General features: G+C 37.3%; 2 protein-coding genes across 6 annotated transcripts; one reads left to right on the forward strand and one right to left on the reverse strand.

Moving 5' to 3' along the window:
- Window positions 1-552: 552 nt before the first annotated feature.
- On the reverse strand, window positions 553-21,907 carry LOC122575205 (brefeldin A-inhibited guanine nucleotide-exchange protein 3). Of its 5 annotated transcripts, none has more exons than XM_043743843.1 (23): window positions 21,779-21,907; window positions 21,394-21,563; window positions 21,007-21,140; window positions 20,387-20,521; window positions 19,770-19,935; window positions 19,154-19,283; window positions 18,821-19,090; window positions 18,162-18,395; window positions 17,861-18,088; window positions 17,095-17,471; window positions 16,218-16,402; window positions 15,973-16,135; window positions 15,331-15,639; window positions 14,951-15,173; window positions 14,648-14,821; window positions 14,162-14,570; window positions 13,660-13,872; window positions 12,024-12,894; window positions 11,570-11,705; window positions 9,532-9,769; window positions 5,994-6,220; window positions 3,986-5,555; window positions 553-3,214 (listed from the first exon to the last, which is right to left on the reverse strand). In XM_043743843.1, the coding sequence occupies exons 2-23, from the start codon at window positions 21,476-21,478 to the stop codon at window positions 3,071-3,073; spliced, it is 6,621 nt and encodes a 2,206-aa protein (XP_043599778.1). In that variant the 5' UTR covers window positions 21,479-21,563; window positions 21,779-21,907; the 3' UTR covers window positions 553-3,070. The 5 variants fall into 5 exon arrangements, with proteins under 5 accessions (XP_043599778.1, XP_043599777.1, XP_043599776.1 ...); XM_043743842.1 differs by having other exon boundaries at window positions 16,218-16,390; window positions 18,821-19,105; XM_043743841.1 differs by having other exon boundaries at window positions 18,821-19,105.
- A 28-nt stretch (window positions 21,908-21,935) lies between these two features.
- Window positions 21,936-26,033, forward strand: LOC122575207 (C-mannosyltransferase dpy-19). The gene is made up of 9 exons (XM_043743852.1): window positions 21,936-22,059; window positions 22,147-22,259; window positions 22,341-22,478; window positions 22,895-22,963; window positions 23,105-23,440; window positions 23,520-24,342; window positions 25,175-25,337; window positions 25,410-25,538; window positions 25,618-26,033. The coding sequence occupies exons 1-9, from the start codon at window positions 21,969-21,971 to the stop codon at window positions 25,829-25,831; spliced, it is 2,076 nt and encodes a 691-aa protein (XP_043599787.1). The 5' UTR covers window positions 21,936-21,968; the 3' UTR covers window positions 25,832-26,033.
- Window positions 26,034-26,214: the final 181 nt, after the last annotated feature.

Consider the following 26,214-nt stretch of genomic DNA (forward strand, 5'->3'; position numbering starts at 1 on the left):
TCGCCGAATGGGACAGGAATAAAAGCATGGAATAAGCCGAGGCGACCGTCGCTCATAAGCTTCCCTCTTTACGAGGATGACTTGACCGCAGACAAGACTCTCCCGCCCTTTCCTAAGCCCGTTAAAAAGAACTAAAATGCACTTCGTCTCGCAGGAAATCGTCGACACCTTTGATACTTCTCGAAGTACATCCAGCTTCGAAGGGAAGGTAATCGTATGACTGTTCTTTCATCTATTAACTTGGTCGACACAAGTGTTGGAACTGGATGGAAATTACGAGTTTCTAGGAAGATTTTTATTGAAGTTTTTATGGAAGTTCCCAGAGAATTTTTCCAAAATTTGTATAAGAGTTCTTTGAGCAAAGTTCTTGAATATTTCTACAAAAATTCTTCAAAATTTTAGCTAAAACGTAATATAATCATTTAATGTGCTAGTTCGTGCAGGACAGGGAAAGAAGTTTTTTAACTCGAGGAAAACTGGATGCAGTTTCGTTTCATTTCATCTTCTATAAGTAACGTTCCGCAACCAGTTGCCCTCATTTCGAACGATAGATTCGGTAGTACAATTTTATTAACTTGAAATAATCGAACGTTTCACGCTCATACATCTCTTACTTGTCTATCGTGCTCAGGTTACGCTGATCTCGATTAAAAATACTATATGTGTCAATACTGTCCGCATTTCGTTCTTTTTCTCGCACGGAGAAAATTATTCGGCTTTGAGTAAATTTCGTTTATCTCTTTTTCGTGTGTGTTTTGTTCTTTAAAGAAGAAAAAACAAAAGAAGATAGGGTTCTACGTAGGCACGTTTTATTATCAATAAGTAACCCCTCCACATTCTTTTTTTTTCATCATTTAAAGGATCTGACGCTCAACAATACTTACAACACCGATGGAATTATCTGAGGACAGAATTAGAAAATTCGAGGGGGCGATGGATCGATTTATACAACAATTGTCAATTCTTCTCTTCTCGTTTTTAACATACAAACGATATACAAAATATATGTATAATATATATCGAAGCGACAAACGAAACTAAAAATCATTTACTAGCCGTCGGCTAAATATCGTAACGGTAAAAATTAACAATAAAAATATCTAGCCCGTCTGGTTTAATCGTGTCGCCATGAACCAGCAGCAAGACTTACTATTTACAGGAAAATATAACGTCATTTTCATTTTCTTCTTCTTCTTATTTTTCGTCTCATTTCGCTACGATTGTTATCAATTACGATGCATTGAAGAAGTCTTTGGCAAAATCAGAAAGCTTTCTATCAATCTAAATCCCTTTCGTCATTTTGTTCGCACGAAAAATAACATTTCTATTCTAGGCAATCTGTTTCTAACTTCCAAAATCAACGTCGATCTTTAACTCTTAACTCGCTAATTACGCTCTCGCCTTTTATATTAGTAACAGTAACTCTCTGGTGTATCCAATTCGTGGATGAATCAGAACAAACGGAATATAATTGAGTGAGAAATATTTCAAAAAGTAAATCTAGAAAGAAACATGTAATGCACTTCCTTGTTTTTGGTTTTTCGAAGTTCTAGATTTACTTTTAGATATATTGAGGCAGAAGAATCACTCTGAGATTTTTTACGAATTTCCTCCTTTTCCGTGAAAAAGAAAGAAAAGAAATCCTATAATTCTTTTAAAAATAGCTAGTTTCTCTTAGAAAAGGAAGAAAGAAAGAAGCTGGAAAAATTATAGAATTTCGTTAGAAATCGTTGGTGCCTCGTTAAAAAAAAGAAAGGAAAATCGTAGAATTCTGTTAAAAATGTCGAAATATCCGTAGGTAAACTCCGTGGCAGCTGACGAAATGTATCGAACTGGTCGCGACGCGTGTGTTCGACCGATGGATGTAAAATCCCGGTACATCCGACTCTGCGACTGGACCGCAAACTACAGTTAAGCGCAAAGAGCATAAAATGAGAATCGAGAAGATGTGCGTGCAGAGTGGATCGTAAATAAAATCCTTGTCTCTTCGTGTCGACGCGTCTCAGCGGTAAACTAGAGATAGGCGAGGCTTCCACGATGAAAAGGAGACATTGTTTCTTTCCTTTGAAAAATGAATCAAAGTTACGTTGTTTTCTTACGTATATGATGTTTCCGATTATACTGTTCGAACTGGAAATCGTTCAGTTCTTCGTGAAGTTGATCTTTTATCTTCTTTATCGTGGAACTTTGCAAAGAGATGACGTAGATGATGATCCCTTGACGTGGAACCTTTTCCTCGTTTTTCCTCCTTTTTTAATATCGTTCATCGTTTACACGATGTAACTGATTCCACTGTACAAATTGAAAATCATTCGCTTCCTTGTGAAACTGAGAATTGGTATTTTTCTCGAAGTAACAAAATCGTCGTTGATCTTCTTGGTAATCGTGCAATCTTTCCTATCTCTTTCTTTTTCGAAGAGAATTATGGACGCAATGCTCCTATTTATACTACTCGAAGTTGCTTCAATTTTTCGCGAAGCTGAAAACTTGCGACTTCGTTACTCCCGTAACGAAGTGATCTTTGATCTTCACGAGAATCGTGGAATCCTTGTTATCTCTTTTTCCCTTCTTGATGAAAATTATGGATGAAGAAAGTATCTTTATACCTTACTCCCTCGTCAAATTTCCGATCTCTTTCTCGAAGTCGATTAATGATCGTGACATGCGAAATGGTCCTTAAAACTTCAGCGAGAGGATGAATGTGGAAAATACAGCTTCTTAAAATAGAGTTAAAATCGTTCGCTGGTTGTTCCTCTTGAAAAACATCCTGAAATACAACAATCTGTCGTCTTAAACTCGTAGATTGACTCTGGTCATCAGTCTATTAACGTTCTTCTTCGTCGTAAAGTGGAAGATTTAATACTTATTGAGAATGTATTGACTGAAACCAGTTACGTTCTTCGAACAGTCATGGATTCTTTGTAAACGTTGAGAAACAGTTTCAAACATCCTTTCAACGCTCGAATTTCATGCAGACACTCCATTAACATTCAGTGTCTTCGATTAGCACCAAAGAACTTCAGAATGAATTGTGAAAATACATCTGTTCCCAGATGTATTGAAGCTGTTCCTAATTGCTCGTCAACCCGTATAACACTGCGATTCGATGAAAAAGCGTAGACAATCGTTGTTTGAGAACCTGGTCGACCGCGTACCGTGTCAACACTCTTATACCGTTGGCGAAAACAGGAAGCAGCGGAATCAGTTGATCATCCTGTGAAAAATATTTTTAACATCACGCTTTTGATAAGATAAGGCGCCGATTCGAATAACAACAAATTTAAAATCAGAGATTTCAGGCCTTTGTGATATCACAGAATTTTTATAATCGAGGCTTCCGGACGTGAGTCGTGGAAAATACGCGGAAAACAATATGGAAAATGTATTCTGATATTTCAGCAGCACTGAAGCTAGCCTCATCGGTAGACTGTGCCTACCTATGCAAATTCATATTACTACGAATATAATTAAAAAGTGAAATCCAGGTAGAGATTTGTTTAGTTGTTAAATATCGTCGCAGGTGTTGTCGTAACTATGCTTTGGACATTTTATATAGAGAATGTTTCCTTCATTTTATATGCAAGTATTTTTATATAAGAAACTAATCTTAAAAATTAAAATAAATTATTCCAGCACTAGTGACATTTAAGTAAAATAAAAATTAAAAATATTGCTTTATACTTTTTTAACGTTTATTTCGTTTATTATTTGAATTTTCTCGTTCTCAATTATGAAATGATGAATATTTAACGATAAGAAATGTGTCTTTATGTAAAATCATGTTTCATTGAATGGAACTATCCTAGATGTTTCATATATACCTTATTAAATTTTATATAAATATGTACATATATTTTTTATATATTTTCAATGCGTCTTCGTACCTTGAAATATTTCCTAAATACATAAACGTTGTTCACGAATCGCACTTGGACTCCTCATTTATAAAAATTCGAAAAAGTTGAAAAAAGCATTTACAACTTACAGACAAAGCCAGAGTCCAATCCAAAACTGTGGTCAGCATGTCTGCCCAAGCATTCCTGTGAGCTTCGCTGTCCTTGCATACATTACTCTTCTTATGAAACGCAGATTCCTGACTTGCTATCTCTTCAGTCTCCGCGTTAGAATCACCGCCATTCTTTCTTAAAAACGGATTGGTTCTAAAGCCTCGTTTGCTTCTCTCGTAATCACGAAGCAACTCATCTATATTATCGAAAATTTTAGGTAAATCGTCCTCTTCCTTTTCTCCAATTTTCGAGGAAACACGCGGAGACATCTCCAGATCGTTCGACGATTCAGACACCGTGGACCCAGCTGTTTTTCTCAGTTCCATCACCGATTTACACCGAATATTATTGGGATTGAATCTCACGAATTTCGCAGAGTCGTCGGTTTCAACTCGCTCGTCGAATCGCAAGGAACTTTTCCGAGTCAACAGACAAGCATCGCTCCATCTTCTTTCCAACTTTGATTTCCTGAACAAATCAGCTTCGTCGTACGTCAAGCTAGTGTTCGTAGATTTAATTTCCAACACAGAAGTCCCAAAAGAGTCGACATACTCGGTTCTTCTTAAAGAATCAAACTCGTAATACAAATTATCTCTGGTATTAATGAATCGTGAAGGTGCCGGTGTAGTGGAATTGTATTTTCCATCTATGTATCCTTCGCTGGAAGTACCGCCGGATCTATCAGGGTACACAGCCTTCTCTGTGACCGATCCTAATCTAGAGACTGGTCTAGAGTCATCGGTTTCCGGTTCAGACTGAGGACCAGAATCAGTAGAATACTCCACCGCTAGGTCAGACAGCCTAAAAGGTCTGGGATCGTCTTCACACTCTGGACCAAGCTCCTCCAATCCACTTTCGTAGTCCAAATTTGGATTATAGTTCTCGATATCCTCCTGATCTTCTTGATATTCTTGATCCATTTGATCTTCCCCATCTTCTACATCGTCTGGACCTTCGGGCAATTCGATGGGAGCTGGAGTAGCCAGAACTCTGTCACTGATCGGTTCTTTCCCTGTGATCTCTGGAAAATCGTCCGGTTGGGCTATCAGAAAAAATATCTTCCTTTCGGAAAAGCTATCTACTTTCGTGTGTCTTCCATCTTCGTCCAAAACCACTTCCACGTAACTTTCGCAAAGTTCTTCGAATGTAGTTCGTAATTGTTTCAGATATTTCGAAAGTTTTCGAAGACTCGGTTCTTTGAGAGGTTCTCTGTCGCCTGAGTTCGAAGCGAGGATCATTTTCACGGTTTCTAAGCTAGCTTGCGTGTCTTCTATTTTGTGTAAACAGAGTACGAATAGAGTGACGATCTTGATCGTCCAAGCCACTCCAGCTTGACGATAGAGATTCGCTGGTTGAGGCAGATTAGCCACCTTTTGGACCAAGAATTTTAATCCAGGACGACAGTCAAATTTTAAAGCTGCTGCGTAAGATAGATCCAAAGCTGAGAGGAAAATGTCTATGTGGTGATTGGTTAGACAAGACAGGAAACCTGGTATCACTGTTTTTGACGATGTGGATGCTGCTGATTGTGGTATGACGTTAGACAAACTGGAATCGAAGTGAACTTTGTAACTGTGTCTTAACTATGTTCAACACGTTCGCTTTTTAAAATTAAATTTAAAATTAATTTAGATTCAATTCTAAACTGTAAAAGAAATCTCAGAATGTTATTGTTCGTGACACAAGTGTATTAATAACGATAAAACATTGATTATCATTATCATTGAAATGTTCTTTTCTAAATTAATAATAATAAGTTTAATTTAAAAAATAAATTACTATTCGTATAGTGGTAATATTTAGTGGTATGATATTTGAAAATAGATATTCTTCAAATTTCTATCTTTGCCTTAATTCCCTTGCCATAAATTTTGAATAGCTATCGTAAAATTTGATATGTAAATCTATAATCTTTTTCTGTGATAGCGAACGTGTTAAGAAGATTGATTAGAAAGATTCGTTGCTATTTATTTGAAAGATACATACCTAGCGAAAGACGAATCAGGACCTTGCAAAAGAATAATGGCGATGCAATGAAGAAGCATCTGATGGACCAAGAGGCCAACAATCAAGGCTCTGAGATGAACTCTAACGATATAAAGATCGGGATTGAGTGTGGAAGCCACCGAGGGTGGATACAGAAGGAAAACGCAGGATCCGCCGTCAGATCTTCTCGAAGTATCTTCGGTGCGTTGTTCCTCCAGGAGGAACACCTGAAGGCACAAGATCTTTCTTCAATATGCCTACCTAACAGCATTGAATTTTCATCGCACGATTCTTCGTAGATCCTCGACACGAGTTTTCGTCTTTTGTCAAACGCAAATTTTTTTTCTTCGTACGTTTAATTTAACTTTTATCTCTCGATCTTATCTTTTTCATTTTCCTTTCCTCTCCTCTCGTTTTTCTTATGCGTATTCGATTCGAGAAGCTACAAAAGCAATCGTGCGTGATGTCTGAAAAACAGTTGCAGATGATGGTCGTGATTTTGTGACTAAAGATGATGTTCATGTTCATCGTGACGCGATGTTCACCGTATTTTCGTGAATAATCGAAAGATCATCGAGATACGGCGGGCTCTAACTCGAACCTAACGTGATTCGATTAATTCAGTCGGTCAGTAAACATGTGTGCATTCTACGAAAGCTGCAGCTTCTAGAATAGGTGTCGTATATCTCATCACGTACATATTATGTGACAGTGAAATTCTAGCCATGGACTCAAGCCATGGATTTTAATGGTGATACGCAAGACCGTGCCAAGTTAAATTTAAATGATATCTCGGCCAACGACGGGGTCCTTTATTCTAATAATTATTTATATCTTCTGTATCTGCAATTGATACGTCTGTAAGTGCAAGTAGAAACTTAATACATCTGTATTAAATCTAATATAAGATCTTCTCGATGAAAAATCTACTGAAATAAAAATATTTGGCAAATTTTTCAGGGACCGTGGTGATCGAATGATTGTAATGAAAAGGACCTCGTCGAAGAGGTTCTGCAGCCTGACCTGTGCCTTCTACCAGCGAGTGCAAACGTCTAAACGAGATGATTGATGACCAATCGCGTCGTATCAGCGTCGACAGGCTTACTTTGATTCTTTCCCATCCTTTTCTCTGTTTTCCCATACGATTTTCATCGCGCAGGCCGATGAAGGAATAAGGGTGCAATACAAGAACGCATCAGAGCGAATGATAAAAGCATATCTGTATTTGACACATTCTGCATCGAACACATTCGAGCGGTACAAAAATACATTAAAACCACGAACGTATCGACAATACGCAGTCTCAAGTACAAAGATCTTTTTCTCATTATTTTCTCCCTCTCTCTCTCTCTCTCTCTCTCTCTCTCTCTCTCTGTCTAGTTTGGCATTTTTTAACAAACATCTAATTGCATTGCACAATGGCATAGAATTCGGATAAAAACAGTTTAAAAGATATCTTCTCGTTTATTTATTTTAAAAGAACCGTTTAAGCAACGGTTTTGTATGGTTATTAATTCTACGCCACCGTATTGCCATCAGCCATTCAGATGACAGCGTAAATACACGCAAAGCGCACGATTCACGAGGCACGTCGATGCAAAAAAATAGAAAAATCTGTGTGTCTAGAATAAACATTTAGGCTGTACCTCGTTTTAAAGCACACTGAATCTCTGACTTTTTTTCCTTTTACAACATATCATAGATTTTTCAAGTATTAGAGCCACTAAGAGGGCCATCTCTGCGTCTGGAAACCTAGTATTTTTGGATTTTACTCGACAAAGCTATCATACGTTATAAAAAAAAAAAGAAAAAAGAAATAGATCACAAACTCGGTGTGCTCTAAAACAAAATCGTACACGAGATTTACGATCACAATGTCGCTTGAGGAGAAAAGTTTCTCGTAAGGAACTAGATAAGGCAGAAAAGCTGCGGTTGCAGTGAATCTCGAGTCGCGAAGAACGTGGCTCTCGAAAGCAGGCCTGTCGACGACGACCACGCGTCACGAGTATATTTCTCGTCTCGGTCAAAACCGCGATGAATCGTAATCGTCGCGAATCGAAAACTCTCTAAAATATTGTTTCTCATCGTTTCATCGGTCGACAGAAGAAGAATCGATGCGATTACATTCGTTTGTCTGTTTGCTCTTTCCTATCGTTTTTTTTTTTTCTTTCTTTCCTTTAATTTTTTAAATATTTTCTCATTGATTTTTTTTTTCTTAAAATCCATGACGTGAGTTACCGTGGGCGGCTAAAGCCAATGGGGACCCGTGTTCGACGTAGTGTTAGTGTAATCGAGGGGTGTCGTGTGCTGCCTACAACCAACGGAGTAGGAGGTAGTGTGCTGGTCGATCAGTGTCGTCTCAATGGTCATCGAATCCTGGAAAGGTGTCGTCGGCAGTGACGCCGCATTCTGTTTCTTGATCGCAGACAATACCTCGCGCAGCTGGCTCACCTGAGAGCAAGTCAGGTCAGGAGGGCACCACGTGTGACACTCTCTCGCAGGCAATCTTTTTTTTCTCGACATATGCGTTTTTAACTTCTACGTTATACAGAAACACTCTCTCACTCATTCACCGAATAAGTAAATCACGAATAACCATCTACATGTTGACAAAAATAAACAGTCAATCAAAGGGTAATTGCAATAAGGAGGCATCTCCACTGTCCAATAATTTGAGTAAACCAACGGAAACCAACTAAAAATCAAGCATTCAGGTCGCCCAACAAGTTTGCGTATTTCATTTCTGTATTGTTTAGATGCATTCAGCATCGGTTCCATTCCTAGTTTTTCTTAAATATCGATGGATAGTCGATAGTGGAATATTCAAGATATTCAAGACACCTGCTGCATCGATCAATTTTCTATTTCATTTAACGGATCACAAAAATGTTGTTCTTGTTTATTTAAGATTGAAACTTTTTTGGAAACTTCTTAAATCTTTCTATAATAATAAAATATCTACAATGTAAAGGGAACAAATACTGTATATAGCAATTGTTATTGTATTTTCCTTATGAAACTCATAGTATATTCATCGATTTACCACTCAAGTATCTCTTCTAGAGTGGGCTTAATCTTATAGCTCTGACTTCTAATCTTACCGCCTTTCATCCCCCCAAAGAGTATGAGAATATCTCATAAAGAGTATGAGCGAATCGTGACACGAACTTATTGGCCGATCTAATAGTTTTTCAAACTAGACTACTACACAACTTTTGTGCTCTTGTACCCTTCGATATGAAACCTTTCTTTCTCTTTCAACAGATATATTTCACATATAGGAGTTGCCTCCGTACCGCTGAAAATCCTTCGATTCACGAGAAATGAAGGAAACACATCGAGTCATAAAGGTTCTCTATCTAACCATCATCGATCACCGCTTTAGCGATTATCGAACGAACACGTTCAGTTGACAACTCTTGGTGGCGATTGTGAGGACACAGAGAAGCACAACGAACGTCAAACAGCCAGAAAAGTGATAATATCATCTTCCAAATTGAAGAATATTTAAATAGAAAAGCGTAACAAATCAACTTACCTGAGCAGTGAGCTGTCGCAGCCTTTCTGATTCTTCTGATTCTTCGATGGTCGCATCTAGTCGCACTGCAACCTTGACCTGTGCAATGTCACCGCAAAAGGACTCGGATCTCGGCGAGAAAGCCATGGTCAGCTGGTGCAACTCTTGCAGGGAATTTGAACAAGCGCGGTAACAGGCGACGCCGCAAACTTCCCATTGTTCTGGGGTGAGTAGCGGCCCGCTGCTCACTAGAACGTGCCTGCGCAGACATTGCAGACATCATCGCATTGAATCATAGAAGAATCCTAAAAATTAAACTTTCCAAGTATTCAGAAACTTAGTATAATATTTAACACGGAAAATATTTCGCACAGGAACCCTCGAAACTCTTAGCATGGCTGATTAATTATTCGATAGGTAAAATAACGGTTAGAATCATGTCATTGGAATTCGTGAGAAAGAATCTACAATTACTTTGTTTCGGTTTGTTATACATATATTTATATAACAGTTTATAAAGCGTAATATCTTCTAAAACAATCGCTCGAATAATTACTCGAAAGATCGGTAGCAAAAGAAAATTCATCCGCCTCGAATCACGCTACAAGCTTCAATTAGAAAATTTATTAATTTTCTTCTGGGATGAAATATTCTTTATTAAATTCCTTATTGAAAAATTAACACGGCCACTGCGACGTCCGAATCCTTATCGTCGTATCATTTTCATATTTCCTGCTTTATCTTTTTTCTAATTCTTACGTCTATAATTACACGAATTGATCACTGAAGATCACGTTGAGAAGAACGAGAATATCTTTGAATACAAAGATCGTTCCTAACAATTTTGTTTAACTCGACAAGTTTGTAGGACTTGTACGAAACGGGAAAAAAGATCGTACGCGAATGGCTAAATCGCGAAAGGGTTAATTTCTCCGCTCGCAAACAGCAGATATAGGTTGCTACCAAGAGTGGGTGACTCTAAGATTTCAGATCAGGATCCCGTTCGTCATTCAGTGCCAGGCTAGCTATCTGCCCGCGAACCTGTCCCGTTTTTAAACTCCGCGCACGCCTGTACATCGATACTTCGCGATCGACCCCGGCTAAGATTGAATTACACGCGTGTCGATGTATGCCGTGCATTAATATGGAGAAAACGAACGACAAACGGATCCATCCGGCCCATAGTTAGAGCAAGATAGACGGAAGAGACGGGGGCTGTCGCTTGTATACGTCCTCTTGTCGGATTTGTGTGAGTCGCTGACACGACGCTCCGGGGGTGTCGAGTGTCGGTGGCTACCTTATCCCACCGGACAGCCTGTCAAGCTTCGTTATCATCTTACACGCACGCTACGCCCGTAACGACGATATATCTAACCTCCGTCGATGGACATTCCAACGAACCTCCGCGTTATGATTCACCCTTTCTCTCTTCTGATCGATCCTCGTCCTCTTCGAACCTTCTCTCTTTTCCTTCGATCCTTTCAATCAACATAGGAGATCTCAATCGATCTTCGTACTTCTCCAAGCTCTTCCACCTTCTACTGGAGATTCTTTCAATTAAGTGTAAGAGGGTGTAAGTTTGGTGGCAATGCGTACATTTAATCTTTTTTTTTTTAACTTGGTAAAACAGATTAGTTCGCAATGAAGATTATAATGAGTTAGGTCTTGAATCTTCGATCTTTGAATTCTGACCCATCTTTTTGGAGCCTCGTTCGGTTTTCGTTCGATCTTCTTAATTAGTGTACGAGCATCAGTGTATCAGTAACGGGTGATGGGAAATGGATCCTCGAAATGGATGAACGTTTGATAAATTTTCTGATTTAACGATACAGGTCGATTCTTCGAGTTAGATTAGGTTTTCAACGGTGAGAAGAATGGAGCGCCTTCTTTGCGACTCGGTGATCTTAATTCGATAGTGAGTCATCAAGCGTTGGAACGAATAGAGGACTTTGATCTCGATCCGTGTTAATATATTGCGCGTACATATGTCCCAGCTCGCAGAGGTTTCGAACTTCTAAACAATTCTTATAGGCCTAGGTTTCGATCAAAAGATACTTACCTAATACAGGCGCAACCTAGACGAGCTATACTCTCCGTGGGTTGGACCACGCATTCCGCCATTACTAGCAACAATTGCTTCAACATCAACGTCGTAGCTGATAAATAGGCGTTGTTTCTTCTAAGTACCTCGGGTCCTAAAATCCATTTGCAAACGCAAATTATAAATTTATCTCGTCGAAATTATCTCTTCTCTGTGCCTTAAGCATCACGTGTTATTAACCCTGCTGTAATCCTCGAATTTTTCTATTTCAATCTTGCTTTTATTTCAATAAAGAAGACAAAAATTTAACGTGAAATTGAAACGAGAAATCTACAAATCTGCATATCAACGACAGCTTTTTTATTCTTTAAGACACTTCCAGATAACTGGAGATACTTTTTGATCAGAGCGAAATAAGATCGGCTAGAAAATGACCGAGAGAATGTAACAAGGTAGATGATATGTTAATTACCTTGTAAATGAGTTAAGTAATCAACAACCAAATCCGTAGTCAGTCCACAGCATTGTTTAAAATTAGGCGCGAAATTGTCCCATCCTCTGAAGATCTTCGACGTCCTCCTCAACCAGTTCTGCACCATAGGCAGAAGCAGGTGATTGACACAGTATAAACCAAACGTTGGCCCAGGAATATGCAACGCGTCTCTCAGTAAATGGAACAAGGTTTCCAACGCGTGAGGTTGGTAACGTTTAGGGCAAATCATGGTAGCGCTTGCTAGGCCTTCGATCAAAATATACCAAACTCTCAGAATGCCACTTGGCTTGTCCATACTTTGCAGAGTTGTAATTGTATGAACGTTATCCATTAATACGTCGTGTGGCCTTTCAGGTATAGTCTCCTGCATCGATTCAGCGTGTTTATCGAATCTGATCAGCTCGGAATTGGGTATCGTAGGATCGACGTATTGAGGAATGGTCGAAACTTGGATTCTTTGAGCAGAATGGAAAATCGGGCAAGCTGGCATGCCATACATCGATGCAAGAATATCAGAACAGCTGAGAAGATATTTCAGACTTTCGACACAGAGTCTCATTCTTCTGGATTCTGCAACGTCAATCTGATCCTGATCATCCTGGTGACCCTCCGTGTCACCGATTCCACGGACGTGCTTCAGGAGACATAGAATGCAATCTAGCGCCGCATTGGCGAATACAAGCGTGTTGTCCGTGGATAGGAAGACCCTGAAGACCTCCAGCAGTGGCGCAGATTCGACAGAATCTGAATTACCAACTGAAGCTACACGTAGCGCTCCGAAAAGAGGTCGCCAGCCCGATCGAATCTCGGTTCTGTTGGTCTCGACGAACTCACAGATGCAACTGACGATCTGGAAGGAATTTATAATTCTTTCGCGTCGATTTAAGCCTTCGTTGATTTAATAAAATGAGGGGCAATTCAGTACGAAGAATTTAGAAAACAATTACGCTTCTTTATCGCGAACAGCTTTTGGAATTTATATTGCTTTTGGATCGACTTTACGCTTTGGTAATACATCAGAGTGATCAAATATTGAAAATGAACTACCTAAGAAATAATTATTTTCTAATAAATTGCTCTCGCCGATATTTTTGAATTTATAACGCTTTCGATTTGATTCTGTAATAATGTAAAAATAATGTAAAATAACGAAGAATTCGGTATATTTAGAAAATAATTATTTTCTTATTGTCAAAGACCCACCCTTTGCATTTCTGGTGTCAAATACAAAAAATAATTTTCCCACTTTTTATAGAAGATGTATATTAATATCAGGTACGATGAATCAGACTGTGGATTTTTATGCCTTTGTGAGGAATCTAAAAGATACTAAAATGCACAAAATGCACATAGAATAGCAAAAATGTATGAAATATGCAAAATAGCGTAGTCATTATAATACTTAATAAATAAAACAAACCTGCTTAGGTTCCATTTCTTTAATGATGTTTATAAAAAATATTAATTTGCATGAATATTCGCAGTCTAATGATGACATTTAAAATTTGAAATTTATAGCTATGTTCTTGAATGTATATAATAATACTTTGTTGCTCTATATTGAGGTTTCTCTCGAGCTACACTATGATAAGGTTAAAGACAAACAATCACTCACTTGATCCTGAACGTCACTGTCGCATAGTTCTAGGCACAATAGGTTCTCGAAAGGTTTGAAAAGAGCCTCGTTGAAATGGAAATGAGGCAATTCCACTTGCTCATTCAGCAAAGCTGCCATCGAGTCGTGAATGCATTGTACTGCTTTTTTTGAAATGCCACGGTCCTTGTGACAAGCTGCCTCCATAAAGTGCGGCCCTAGGATACTCCAAACCTGAAATACGCATATCCAATTTAGAACCATTGAGACGCATCTCGTTTATAAAATCTTGAATCTGCTGCGATTCCCGAATACTTTGTTTTTTATTATTTCAATCTCGCTTTAGTTTCAACCTATAAAGACTTAACTTTTGATATCTCAACTTATTAACCACCTCTTAAGTAGGATTTCTACAATCACGAAACTAAAAGTTGAAGAAATTTTCTAGAAAATAGGAAAATACGATACTGTCAAGAACGATACAAAAATACAGCTCTTAAAGGATGAACGAAGATTCTCTCACCCTCATTATATGAATCAGAGGCCTTCCACTCTTCACGCACTTCAACATAACTTCTCCTAATCGAGCCAAGAGCAGCACATTCATTTCGTTTTCTCTGGGTTTGCTTCTTCTCCACCAGAACCTCTTGTTGTTTTTGAGACCATCCGTGGTTTTGAATAACTGAGCTTTACTAGCTCTGCAAAGAGCAGACAAGAATAGACATAACGCTTTAAGGTTCAACTTCAGCGCAGCATTCTCAAATAGCCTGTCGACTTGTTGGGATAAAACGCAGATAATTTTTGCGGCATAGTCGGCAGGAAGTATTCCATTAAATTGACTGTCCGCGTTCGATTCTTGGATTATTTCTGGGATTGTGTCTGTACTGGAATTTTGCGTGTATGGACTGGATAGAAAACTATAGACATCGACACTAAAATAATAAACTGTCTTTTAGTAATGAAGAGTTTAGTCGATTCATGGAGAATCAAAATTTTCTATACGCTTTACCAAGTTTCTTCTTCCTCGGTGATGTTGAAATTAAGTTTTAGCCTATCTTGGCTTCCCTTTGGATCTCCATTTGAACTATCTTTCTTGTCTTTCTTCTGCTGAGTCTTAGGCAGCGATGGATTCTGATTTTTTCCGAAGAAACCATGTTCCAATTTGCTCACGTACAAACAACACCTTTTTAAAGTATAAAGCTACTTAATCAGTTGCCACTAATATTTAATAAATTAAAATTAACCAGTACTTTATAAATTCGATAGGTTGGATAGAAACTGGAAAATATTTCAATTGTTAGCGATGTCTTACGTGAAAACATGAGGCCAGCAATCGCTGCCATGACTTCCAAGTTCTAAACCCTTGCCCAGAAGTACGTCCATACTCAACGCGTGCGATGTGTGAATATTAGTTGCTCTGTTTTGTAATTTCAGGCGTAGAACATCCTTCGTCCTCGTGATTTTCGAAATAGACTGCTCTGTACAGGCTGCCTTCACCAGCAGAGCGAAGATGGAACCACAACGATTCTGCAGACCTAATTAACAAGAAAATAAATTTGAATAAGAATAACTGGAAATGAAAGTCGGAAGAAATAAAAACTGGAATCGCTATACGTATTGGCAACATTTGTATGTATATCCTCAGGTATTTAGAGTAATTTATTAAACGGTTTATTAAGAAATAATACTGACCAAGTACATTGCTCAAAATTGCAGCTTTATGAAGACCTTCCAACGACAAGATCACGGTGTCCCTGATACCTCGTCTACCACCGTTTCTGCTCAGTATTCCCTTATTATTTTGTTCCTTAGGAGGATTCAATCCTGTCGTCAACACAGTCATCATGCTTCCCCAACAACACGTCAATACTCTTCTCGAAAGCTTCGCTCCTGCTTCTGCTTCTGGTGTTGGTTCGCTTCGAGATAGCTGAGCTTTTTCCAATCGTATGTAGTCAGACAAAAGCTGTCCGCCTCTCTGGCTTCCAGGAATCCCATCAACATCTTACGAAATTAAATGTAGCTATTAGTTTTCAGAATTTACAGTCTTCGACCATCGAATCAAGAACACGTACCAAAATTTCATTTTTCTTCCCCAAACTTTAGTATTGTATCGCAAAGAGTAAATTGCCTTTGGTTGGAAAAAAGTTTGATACTTACCAAAACATTGTTCCATATATATAAGAATTCGTGGAAAAAGCCGAGAAATTGTTATTTAGAAAATCCTTAAATTATCATTACAAGATTCTTATTCGTTCTGTTAGAAATTTTGAATGGTCCTAATTCCATGGCCAGAGACTCGACAATCTCGTTTCAGATTAGAGAAAATTGATTTACCAGTTAATACGTTTATCAGAGCACTGTTATCCGTGTAGTGCGGATTATAACCACATTTCTCGAGTAAATTACACGCCAGAACTTGTTGGTACAGTTCAGACAACCAGGTTGCCGAAAGATAGACTAGAACTCCAGATCCGTGTACTTCTTCCACAAATTGTTCCTGGAGAATGCGACAGGAGCTTTTGAGAAATTATCAGAGTTGCAGAAAAACATTTAAACGATGTGTTAGATGTCATTGATACCTCACTGATGGGGACCTGACGATTATCCTCGTGATAGTAATTAATCCTAATCAACTTCAAGTTCAACAATAATGCCGCATAGGTGGCCAAGTAAATTCCATCGGCGTTCATGATCGTAATCAAGGCACATGAATCTGTACTGGTGTCCGTCTGTTCCTGCATTTTTTGTTGTGCTGTGAAAACTCCTGTAAACGCAATGTCGTTTCATCTTTTGGTTTTGGAATTTATAAAGGAATTATAAATGATAACTGAAGAAACTTATAAGTAGCAATTAGAAGAATTATAAATAGCACATATAATAATAAAATTGTGGATGTTTATGCAAATTTATATTTTTACAAATAGAATTATTAGAATTAAGAGAATAGAATCTTCAAGCGGAAATTTCTTTCATTCGTCATTAAATATTATAAGAATTTGTAACATTATATATTGTACTTTGAATATTTCGTGTATTTTAATACATTCATGCATTTTGTGCGTCTTTATATCTTGAAATTTCTCATAAATTCGTAAACGTCCACAATTTACTAAAGACGAAAAGGAATATTGAAAAAACAACGTTAGATAAAATAAAGAGACATCCACTCTATTTTCTAGACTTAACACGGACAAATTTTCATTTATCACAGTCGCTACAAAATTCTATAAAGAATAGAAAATTTAGCCTAATGAAAATTCTCAAAGCAGTAACCAAATATTTCGCATCAAAATCTTAATAATTTCCTAAGAAAGCACAATTCAGAATTCAAGAATTACCAAAAAGTTGGGACATGGTCTCGGGAAGCAACAGACAATACATTATCCGTCAGTAAACACGATAAAATCAACATTATTCTGGGCAAGAATCAATTTCTCGTGTATACTATTATCGTACCTTGACAATATTCCGAAGCAAAGTTCTGCAGAGCTTCGTCGACTTCTATATTGCTTCTGAGACTCAAAACCATAGGAATCAAGTCGCTTTTCAATGTCCTGACGAACTTTCTAGCGTTATGCCTTTCCATATCCACGTTGCATTCATCAGCCACCTGACGACCCACGTGAAGACACTTTGGTAATTTTTCTAATCTCAATCTCTCCCTTTCGTTCTCTATCGCGTAGTCGTTGTCTTCCAAGCTATTTTCTTCTTGAACCTCGTCAGATTCGTTCTGAGGACCTTCTGTGTCCGTGGAATCACCATCTTCCGATGGGCCGTGCCCCGAGGAGTCAGAATCGGAGCCTATTCCCTTCTTCATGAGCTCCAATTGCTCTCTGAAAGCAAATCAAGCAGCTTTTTATGGGCTTTTCTAATTACATTTTTTAACAATGCATCTACGAAGCATTTCATCAACCTATTCGATGTTAATTTAGTCCTCTGCACTTACGAAATGTGGTAACATCTTTCTGTCTAGTAATTCTATGAAGAAATGTAAAATTGTGAAATTAATCGCGTAATTGCAATTTATGAGAGAAAAATTTATGATTACTTGTTGGTCATCATTGAAGAACATTAGGTATTACCACTGAACGCATCTATTTATCAATATTTGTACTTTATAACGTTTTACAGAGTGATTATTCGACAGAGAATTCACGAAAAAGATAGTGATCCTTTAAATCGCACAGTGTTTATTACAATATTTTACAGTATTAAAATTTACCTGTATGTTTTCGGCAACCGTGCCATGCACTGATAAGTCAAAGGTCCTTTGTAGTCACAGGATTCCAAGTCTTCGTACAAGCTATTGATCGTGCACGTGTAGGTATGATTAATAGCCTTCCCTTCGCATAATTCCTGAAGAGCGGAGAGCATTGCGACTACGCACGACACACTAGCGTGCAACGTACTTAAACCACCAGTTGTTGATTCTTCGATGGAATCCATTGCTCTATATTTTTAATTATTATCAAATTAATAAACTCCTGTTATTTTAGATGAAGGACTTTAGTATAGTGACTCACAATCTCATCAAGGCCATGTCGCTCTGAATATGACTAGATTTATCTTCTTCCACCAATAATGGGCCAGCAAAGTCAACGATTCGACTAGGACTTCGCAAAAGCTCTTTCAAAGCCTTCAAAGATTCTAGGCGTTGCTGAGGTGGAGGATACAGTAACATTCTGTGAAATACTGATTCTAAAACTGGACGAAGGGGTCCCACGCAGCCCACTAATCGAACTAATTCTGTTCCAATGCTATAAGTATAAAAATTGTCAAATTTCACTTTCAAGTTACTTTAAACATCAAATTTTTTCTGAATCGTAATTAGACTGCGAATATTTATACATTTATAGAAAGTTTAAAGATGTAAACATACAGTGAGTACATTTTTATTCTACTGTCCTTTGCAAATGAATTAAATAACATACTTATCTTATTATTTTAAAGCTTTTGTTCTTTTGTCAAAAATCTTTAATATAATATATATATGCGTTTTTACATTCTTTAAATTATTTAATAATTTCTCGTGAAACAGATTTTCCAAATATTGAAACAACTAATGGATTCCAATATTAATGACATAAATATTCTAGCATTGTAATAGAAGTGTAACATTGTATAAATAATCCGTCTAATAATAATATTAAATTTTATAACTATTGTATCTAAAATTATGTACCTATAAACAGTTTTAGCCTGGTGACTATCGAAGCTCAAAGAAGTGGCCAAGTATCCAGATCCTCTGCCAATTTCGTTCTCTTTTCCTTCCCTAGACGTGAACGTCTTATCGACCCTCGGTGTACCTAGGAAAGCTATCAGTGCAGGACAGAATTTCTGCCAGAGGAAGGTGGTAAAATGTGCGTTCGTATGAATCTTCTGAGGCAAGGAGGATATCAAGGTATGCAGACATTCCAACAGAAATACAACGGTGTTTCCATTTCTTCCATTACTGTAATAAGGTTTCCTAAAATTGATGTGTATTCAAATAAAATTAATATTGTTTTTCCCTTACTTCTGAGCTTCGTCCAGTTTGCTGCAGATGTATTGAAGAATTGGCAGAGCTTCGTTGAAACAGGAGACACCTCTTTCCCATAAATTCTTATTCTTCTTTGCATTCTCGTCCATTTCTTGACATTCCTCGTCTGTGAAAAGTAAGATATTTTTACTAATTAGTAGCGAAGATTAATAGCGTATTGAGTAGATCTTACATAACATAAATACAAACAAATATCCAAAGTATGCATAGATATAGTGTAGTAATATCCAAGTATAAGATATACAAATATTCAAAGTATTTGAAATATCTAAATATCGAAAATATTCAAATGCTTTGCTCAAGTTTGATTTATTTCAGCCACATTCGTAAAAATACAAATTCACGTAAGCAAACATCCTATTAATGAATTCTACTAACGTTCAAGAAAAAATCCTCGAAAGTGTTTCAAAGGAAACAGCTTATCAATCACGGAATTCGCAAAGAACGTTTCACTAGTCACGCGAGCAGAGATTTATTGATCAAACTTTCGTTGAACTTCACGATGGAGTATCTGATAAATTCCAGAAATAATCACAAGGACAATCACGAAATTCTAGAACGTACTACGGATAATAGCATTGAATGAAATTACCTAGGAATAGGCAAAAAGACCGTAACGTTTGACTGGTTGCAGCTTGAGCCGCGGTCCTCACCGCTTGATTCCCATTTTCGAAAGCCTCGCAGCAAGTAGTGAGAATGGCGATTATTAAACGACCGTTCATTGTCCAGTAAGAGGAACAGGCAACTTGTAACAGAACCTATACAGATTAATATGTCGTGGAATATTTCTTAATTAGTTTCGATGAATTTTAATCCTCGACCAGAATCGTGGCTGACCATCGCAACTTACTTAATTTTAATTTCTATTTTGCACTTTAGTCGACAAAGAGCATTGATTGCCATTATCACGTAGAGTGTAAAATAAAAAATAAAATTAGATGTCTTAAAATTCAGTAACGATACCAGTTGAGTGTTAGACCTGCTGCAGTTCTCGAATTTTTATGTCTGAATGCCACGCTCCCGTTTTAATAAACAAAAATAGATTTAATGTTTCAACAAAATCTTTGGTTAAAAGATTGTAAAAGATTGGATCGATAGAATTATCTTATTTTTTCCTCGGATTTAAGAAATTTATTACAGATAGAAAAATGCATCAAAAATAACGTAAAGAACGCAGCAGGGTTAAAAAAGGGTTAAATTTAGGCTCACTTTTAGCATGTCCGTTTGCGTGTCGTCAGATTGGGATAATATGGAACTCATTGCGTGCAACATTTGCGCGGGTAGCCAAAGAGAATCATCCTCTGGCTCGTACGGTGACTGGAATCTATCATCCCTTAACATTTTCTGAATTCAAAACGTTTATATTAATTACAGATTATTTAGTTTGAGTAGATTGCGGATGTTTATGCAAATGTGTATTTTTATGAATGAAAGGAAGACATCTAAGTGGAGATTTACTTCACTCGCTAAATATTACGACTAATATATTTGGAGTGTTTTATATATTTTTACATATTTTATTTCAATCTAAATTTTGCATAAATGCATAAAAACCCGCAGTCCAATTATGACGAAATTTGAATAAAATATTCTAATTGACTTTAGACTTATATCCATCGTCTATTGAAAAACAGCACTGTGAAGTAACTATGTGTCTCGGATTAAAACGAAGAACAGTAAAGAAATATCATGTTACAGCTGGTCACTGATATCGTACCCTTTATCGCAGAGTTCCTTCCCGCGGGCGAATGCGTCATTTACATGTATACGATACTAAACTGGCACAATATGGACAAAAAGAAGAAAGAGGGATTCAATGAAATACTCACATGTAATCCCGACAGACCAAATGCAACGAATTTGCTCCTCTTCGTTTCTAGTGCTAACTGAAAGGTATGTAGACATTTTGCTCGTAATTCGTGGGGTGGATCGCGTAGTAATCCGTGCTGTTTGTCCAGGAAGTCTACACAAACATGTTAAATTAATTAAACAAATAAAATAAAATATATCGTTTGTTTCAGAATCTTACTTATCATAAATTGATAAAAAAAGAGCTTTTTACCAATACAAGAATTATAATTCACAAGTCAATGGTGGATAAGGTACTGTAGGGCGAGTATAATTATCACAAGTATCGATCAGCTTTAAATTTATGGAGCAAGTGTGACCATCTTGTCATAAGAAATATATAAAACGAATCTTTTAAATCGACTCACCATACGCTTCTTGCGCAGACTTCCGCAAATTTTGTAATTTTGCATTGCTTGATTCCCGGACGATCTGCAGCAGAAGATCCTCCATGTCACGGTGGACTAACACGCGACTGATCGATAACGGGAGTGCCAATGCACGCTTGGCTGTACGCGCGCATCCAGGGCCGTAGAAACTGCCTCGCACAAGGGAAATTCATTTTTGTTTTAGAAAATTAAATAACCTTCAAAATCCTCAATATCTCACCATGCAACACTAATTTAACAATATAAATATATAGTAAATTAATTTCCTTAATAACAAACCGCAGCTAGTTACGCATAAATTTCTACCACTATTATTGAAATATTCTACATTTAATATACATGCCGCACGTATATAAACACCTACCATGGTCATTTTATAACTTTATTAAGAAATTAAAATTGAAGTTGTCATTCTCCTTGTAACCTTCTTTATTAGAAAATCGATTAAAGTCAAACTAATTTTCGACCGATCGACAGGCATTTTGAAATTTCCGATCGATGGCGCGCTGATAGTTCCATGAAGTCACGTGACTGAATTTAGTCGAATCTTAAAGATGGCGACGGAAAGTGATAGGAAGCGTAAAAGCGGCGAGAAATTACGCCGTAAACCAGTGAATTTGTACGAGTTAGCGGTGGATTTGATAGGTACAGGCCTCCTTGCGAAGGAAAAAGGCTAATTGGTGTGGTTTCCTGGTCAGCGTTATCATAAAATCATCTCGTGTGCCGTGACAGGTTTGGCATTTGGCTTTTTCCATTGGTGGCATGTGTCGACGCTGTTCGAAAATGACCGGCATTTCTCGCATCTGTCCGAAATCGAGAGAGAAATGTCCTTCCGCACGGAAATGGTACGAGATTCGAACGATTTCGAGAAACTGACAAATTATTCACGCAGATAACAGGTATGTTTTGTTTTTGTTTCTGTTCAGGGGATGTATTACTCGTATTACAAGACTATCGCGGAATCGAAAACGTTCATGGATGGACTTAGAAAAATCAGCCATGATAATATCTCGGAATATGGAAACATTATTAATGCAGCTAGAAAGTATAGCTTACTGCCAGAGGTATTATTCTCTATTCGGTATTCGACGATGAATCTATTCTTTTGGTTAGGTTAACTTTGCTGCGTCCTTCCAGTTATTTTCTTATCTAGACTCTCTTGTACAATAATTCTTGAATCATTTTATTATACCAATATATAATTGGTTATCTAGTCTTGGTTTAATTAATCCCTACTTTAATCTAACATATTTTTATAATCGTATAATATTAGTTTAATTGCGCAAGAGGGCCATAATCGTGTCTTTCTATGGTTATAAAATATAAAATGTCTTATGCCATGGTTATGTTAAAGTTCATTTCAAAACATTAGAAATCTTGTTGTTTATTAAAATATGAGCAAAATAGGAAAATAAAAATTTTAAGGTCGTAGCAGGGTTAAGAAAATCGACTTGTATAAAACATAATTGATAATTTACAGTTGGTAGCTGGATATCTTTATCATTGTGCCAAGAATCTGGGGATTATATCCATAGAGCAGTGTTGGCAAGTGAGATTCATGTTTGTTAGAACTGTATACAGAGTCAAATACTATAATAATACATAAAGAATATTTGGTACTCTGTATGCATTGAGAAATTCAATGTGAGTGTCACTTTCTACGGAAGAACTAGAAAAGAATCACTTTCAGATAGAAAGAGGAGAAGGTTTGCCACCAGTGACTAGTTGCGAGGGTCTTGGTGTTCCAGTTTATTTTTACTTACAAATCGTTTGGATTTTTACTATATTTACGGCAGCTGTACTGTTCTACTATGCTGCCTTCCTTGGTAATAGTTTGAGTAGTGGAATCATAGCAGTGCTTCTATTCTTTTATAATCATAATGAATGTACTCGGGTCCAATGGACTCCACCACTGAGAGAAAGTTTCGCATACCCTGTATTACTCTCTCAAATGTATAGGTTGACTCTGATTATTAGAGAGGGCACTTTGCAAGATTCTCAGAAAGTGCCCAAAGATTTACTTCAGGTGTGTTGAGAAATATTAATCAAACACTGACAGGACTGAAATATTCTGTATGAAGTAACAAACAATTTATTTCTTTCAGAAAATGGGTATAGCAACGGTAATTAGCTTATGTTGCTGGCAATTTTCACATTTTGTACTCACCACGCAGGTCGTTGCTCTATTGATATTAAAGTGGATGAAAATAATCCCAAACGACCTTTACAGATGTATTTTTAAAGTTCATGGTTGGTCAATTTTATTAGCAACCGGAATCACAGATGGTTTCCCTTTGCTGTATTCTCTGTACTTCAACCTTTTACTCATCAGTAACGTTGTAAGCTTAACGGAAAAGCTGACTCGTTTCATGGGCATAAAGCTCCAAACGATTCTCGAGATCGTTCTCACAATTATATGCACGCTGTACTTAGAATCGTTTTCCGCCTCGTTATCCGAGGACAACGCGCACGTGTTCGACTTACTCAAAGCGAAACTGACCAGTTACAAAGACTTCCACACGATGCTGTACACGTGCTCTCCCGAATTCGATTTCCTCCAATACAGAAGCTTCGAAGCGATCATAAAAACGTTGCTTCTGCCATCTGCTATATTGGCTGGAATGCTGGCGGTCTATTTCTGGTACAGAAATTACAAAATCAAAGGATACCCTAAATGCATAGAGGCAGATATGGCTTACAACGGCCTGCAGACCGGAGCTTTCATCATCATGGCAGTTTTCATCATGAGACTCAAGCTGTTCATGAACCCCCATCTCTGTATAATAGCCGGCACTGTTTGCGCGAATAGATACTTGGAAAAGCTTGGTTTGAAGAACGAGATAACTAAGACTGCTCTTACTCTTCTATTGATATCCGCGATGTCTTATCATGGTTTAGAGAGACTGCAGGAAGAACGAAGTATCATAGGTAATTATCAGGCTCTACGGAACAATTAACGATCAAGCAATGAAATAGTGTGTAGAAATGTATAAGAACATTATTAAAAAATATAAATAAAACAAGACTATTTTTCAAATTACAAAAAATATATGATATAACAGATATATCGTAGAAACTCGTTAGGTACGGACAATATTCCTTTAATTGAAAAGAACATGGTTATCTATGATGCCTGAATTTCTTCAAATTGAATAACATTGTAAGATCTAGACAAAAGAGGATTTTTTGAAATTCGTTTTCATAATTACAACGTGAACTCAATAGAGTTTAATAGCGTAAACTGGTTAGAAAGAAATTACAACTAAACTGTGATTGTTAATGTCGATCTTTGCAACTTTTACAGACTATTTCACTACTTGAATATGTATTTTATTTCCTAACGAAAAAAAGCGAAATACCCACTAAAAAAAGCTTCTTGCCTGCACGTGGTAACTAGACTGCAGTTTTTTATGCAAATTTATATTTTTATGAGCACAATTAAATAGAACTTGTATAGAGATTTATTTTACCTATTAAAAGTTATGACAAGAAAACATATATAAAATAATATATAGGAAATAAATAATGTAATCACAGATACAAATGCATAATAAACCGTAGTCTAGTAACAAATATATTTTCTTAACAAATAAAATCGTTCATATAGTTTGGCAGAATAATAACGATATATAAGTATAATTTTTACGAAAAGTAATAAATGTGAATTATCCGCATGAGTCAAAATTGGCCCAGTCTCCGAAGATGAATAAACAAGCCTCTTTATTACCTAATCTTTCATCGTATAAAAATATGTAATAAGGCGAGTACAGCGACATCGAGCAAGAGGAACTGTTCGAGTGGATCAAGAAGAACACGCCTGAACATGCTGTGTTCGCCGGCAAGATGTCTTTGATGGCAAACTTAATGCTCTCGACGGGAAGGCCTATAGTCAATAACCCTTACTACGAGAGCAAAGAGATGAGGTGCATAAGACTGCCATTCCCTGGATCGTTACATCTGCCTTGGTATTTATTATCACCGGTTTTATGTTCTAGAGATCGGACGATGAAAGTTTACGAGATCTTCAGCAGAAAAGATGTCACATCCGTGTACTTCACTCTGAGGAATCTTCACGTTGGATACGTCGTGTTGGAGGAATCGCTGTGCTTTGGTTTCGCAAACCTGTAATGAAATAACTTTGAAACTCGATGAAATTAATAAGTATGTCTTTTTAATGTTACAAATAAAAATTTTGTGTTTCAGGCAAGCAGAGTGTCAGATGATCGATCTGTGGGATCTAGTAGACAATGGAACCGCGAAGGCAGCTGGGAAACAACCCCTATGTCCAATCCTATATCGAGGAAACGCTTACCCCTTTAAAAGAGCCTTTGTAAATAATCGTTACGTTGTTTTGCAGCTCGATTATTCCTATTACGTCGAGCTGAAACCGAAGACTTCCCTTAACTACCAATCCTAAAGGTGTTCAATCGACTGATCAAATGTGACAAATCGAAGATACCTCGCGAAACTGCAGAGAATATTTTTAGGCAAATATTTCAAGGGAGAGACAGTTCTGTATGATATACATATATATTTTTCTTTTAAAAAATAATCGTCGAAGTGAGCCAAAGCAACTTTGTTAAACAGTTAGAAGTAAAATACAAATAAAATGTTAACTACGTTCCTGTCAGCTCCATGTCTTCGTTTTCCTGCGTCGTTCCTGTATCATCCCACGTCTTCGCACATCTGAAAGGAGTCTGAGTCAAAGTTCTACCTTTACGTAAGACAAAAACTGTTCGTTTTATGTAACTTTATTTTAACAACTACAGAACCGTGGTGAATAAACGCTGCGGTTCTCGT

Source organism: Bombus pyrosoma, linkage group LG14 (genome assembly GCF_014825855.1).
Source record: "Bombus pyrosoma isolate SC7728 linkage group LG14, ASM1482585v1, whole genome shotgun sequence".
Classification (NCBI taxonomy): domain Eukaryota; kingdom Metazoa; phylum Arthropoda; class Insecta; order Hymenoptera; family Apidae; genus Bombus; species Bombus pyrosoma.

Excerpts from the sequence above, each read along its gene's own strand:
- LOC122575205 (XM_043743841.1), bottom strand. The coding sequence starts at position 21,478 with ATGGAGGATCTTCTGCTGCAGATCGTCCGGGAATCAAGCAATGCAAAA. Across the intron at positions 19,106-19,153 it reads AAACTGGACGAAGCTCAGAA|GAAACCTTATTACAGTAATG; the intron begins GTAAGGGAAAAA and ends CATCAATTTTAG. Across the intron at positions 17,472-17,860 it reads CGGTTGCCGAAAACATACAG|AGAGCAATTGGAGCTCATGA; the intron begins GTAAATTTTAAT and ends ATTTGCTTTCAG.
- LOC122575207 (XM_043743852.1), top strand. The coding sequence starts at position 21,969 with ATGGCGACGGAAAGTGATAGGAAGCGTAAAAGCGGCGAGAAATTACGC. Across the intron at positions 22,060-22,146 it reads GTTAGCGGTGGATTTGATAG|GTTTGGCATTTGGCTTTTTC; the intron begins GTACAGGCCTCC and ends GTGCCGTGACAG. Across the intron at positions 22,964-23,104 it reads CCATAGAGCAGTGTTGGCAA|ATAGAAAGAGGAGAAGGTTT; the intron begins GTGAGATTCATG and ends AATCACTTTCAG.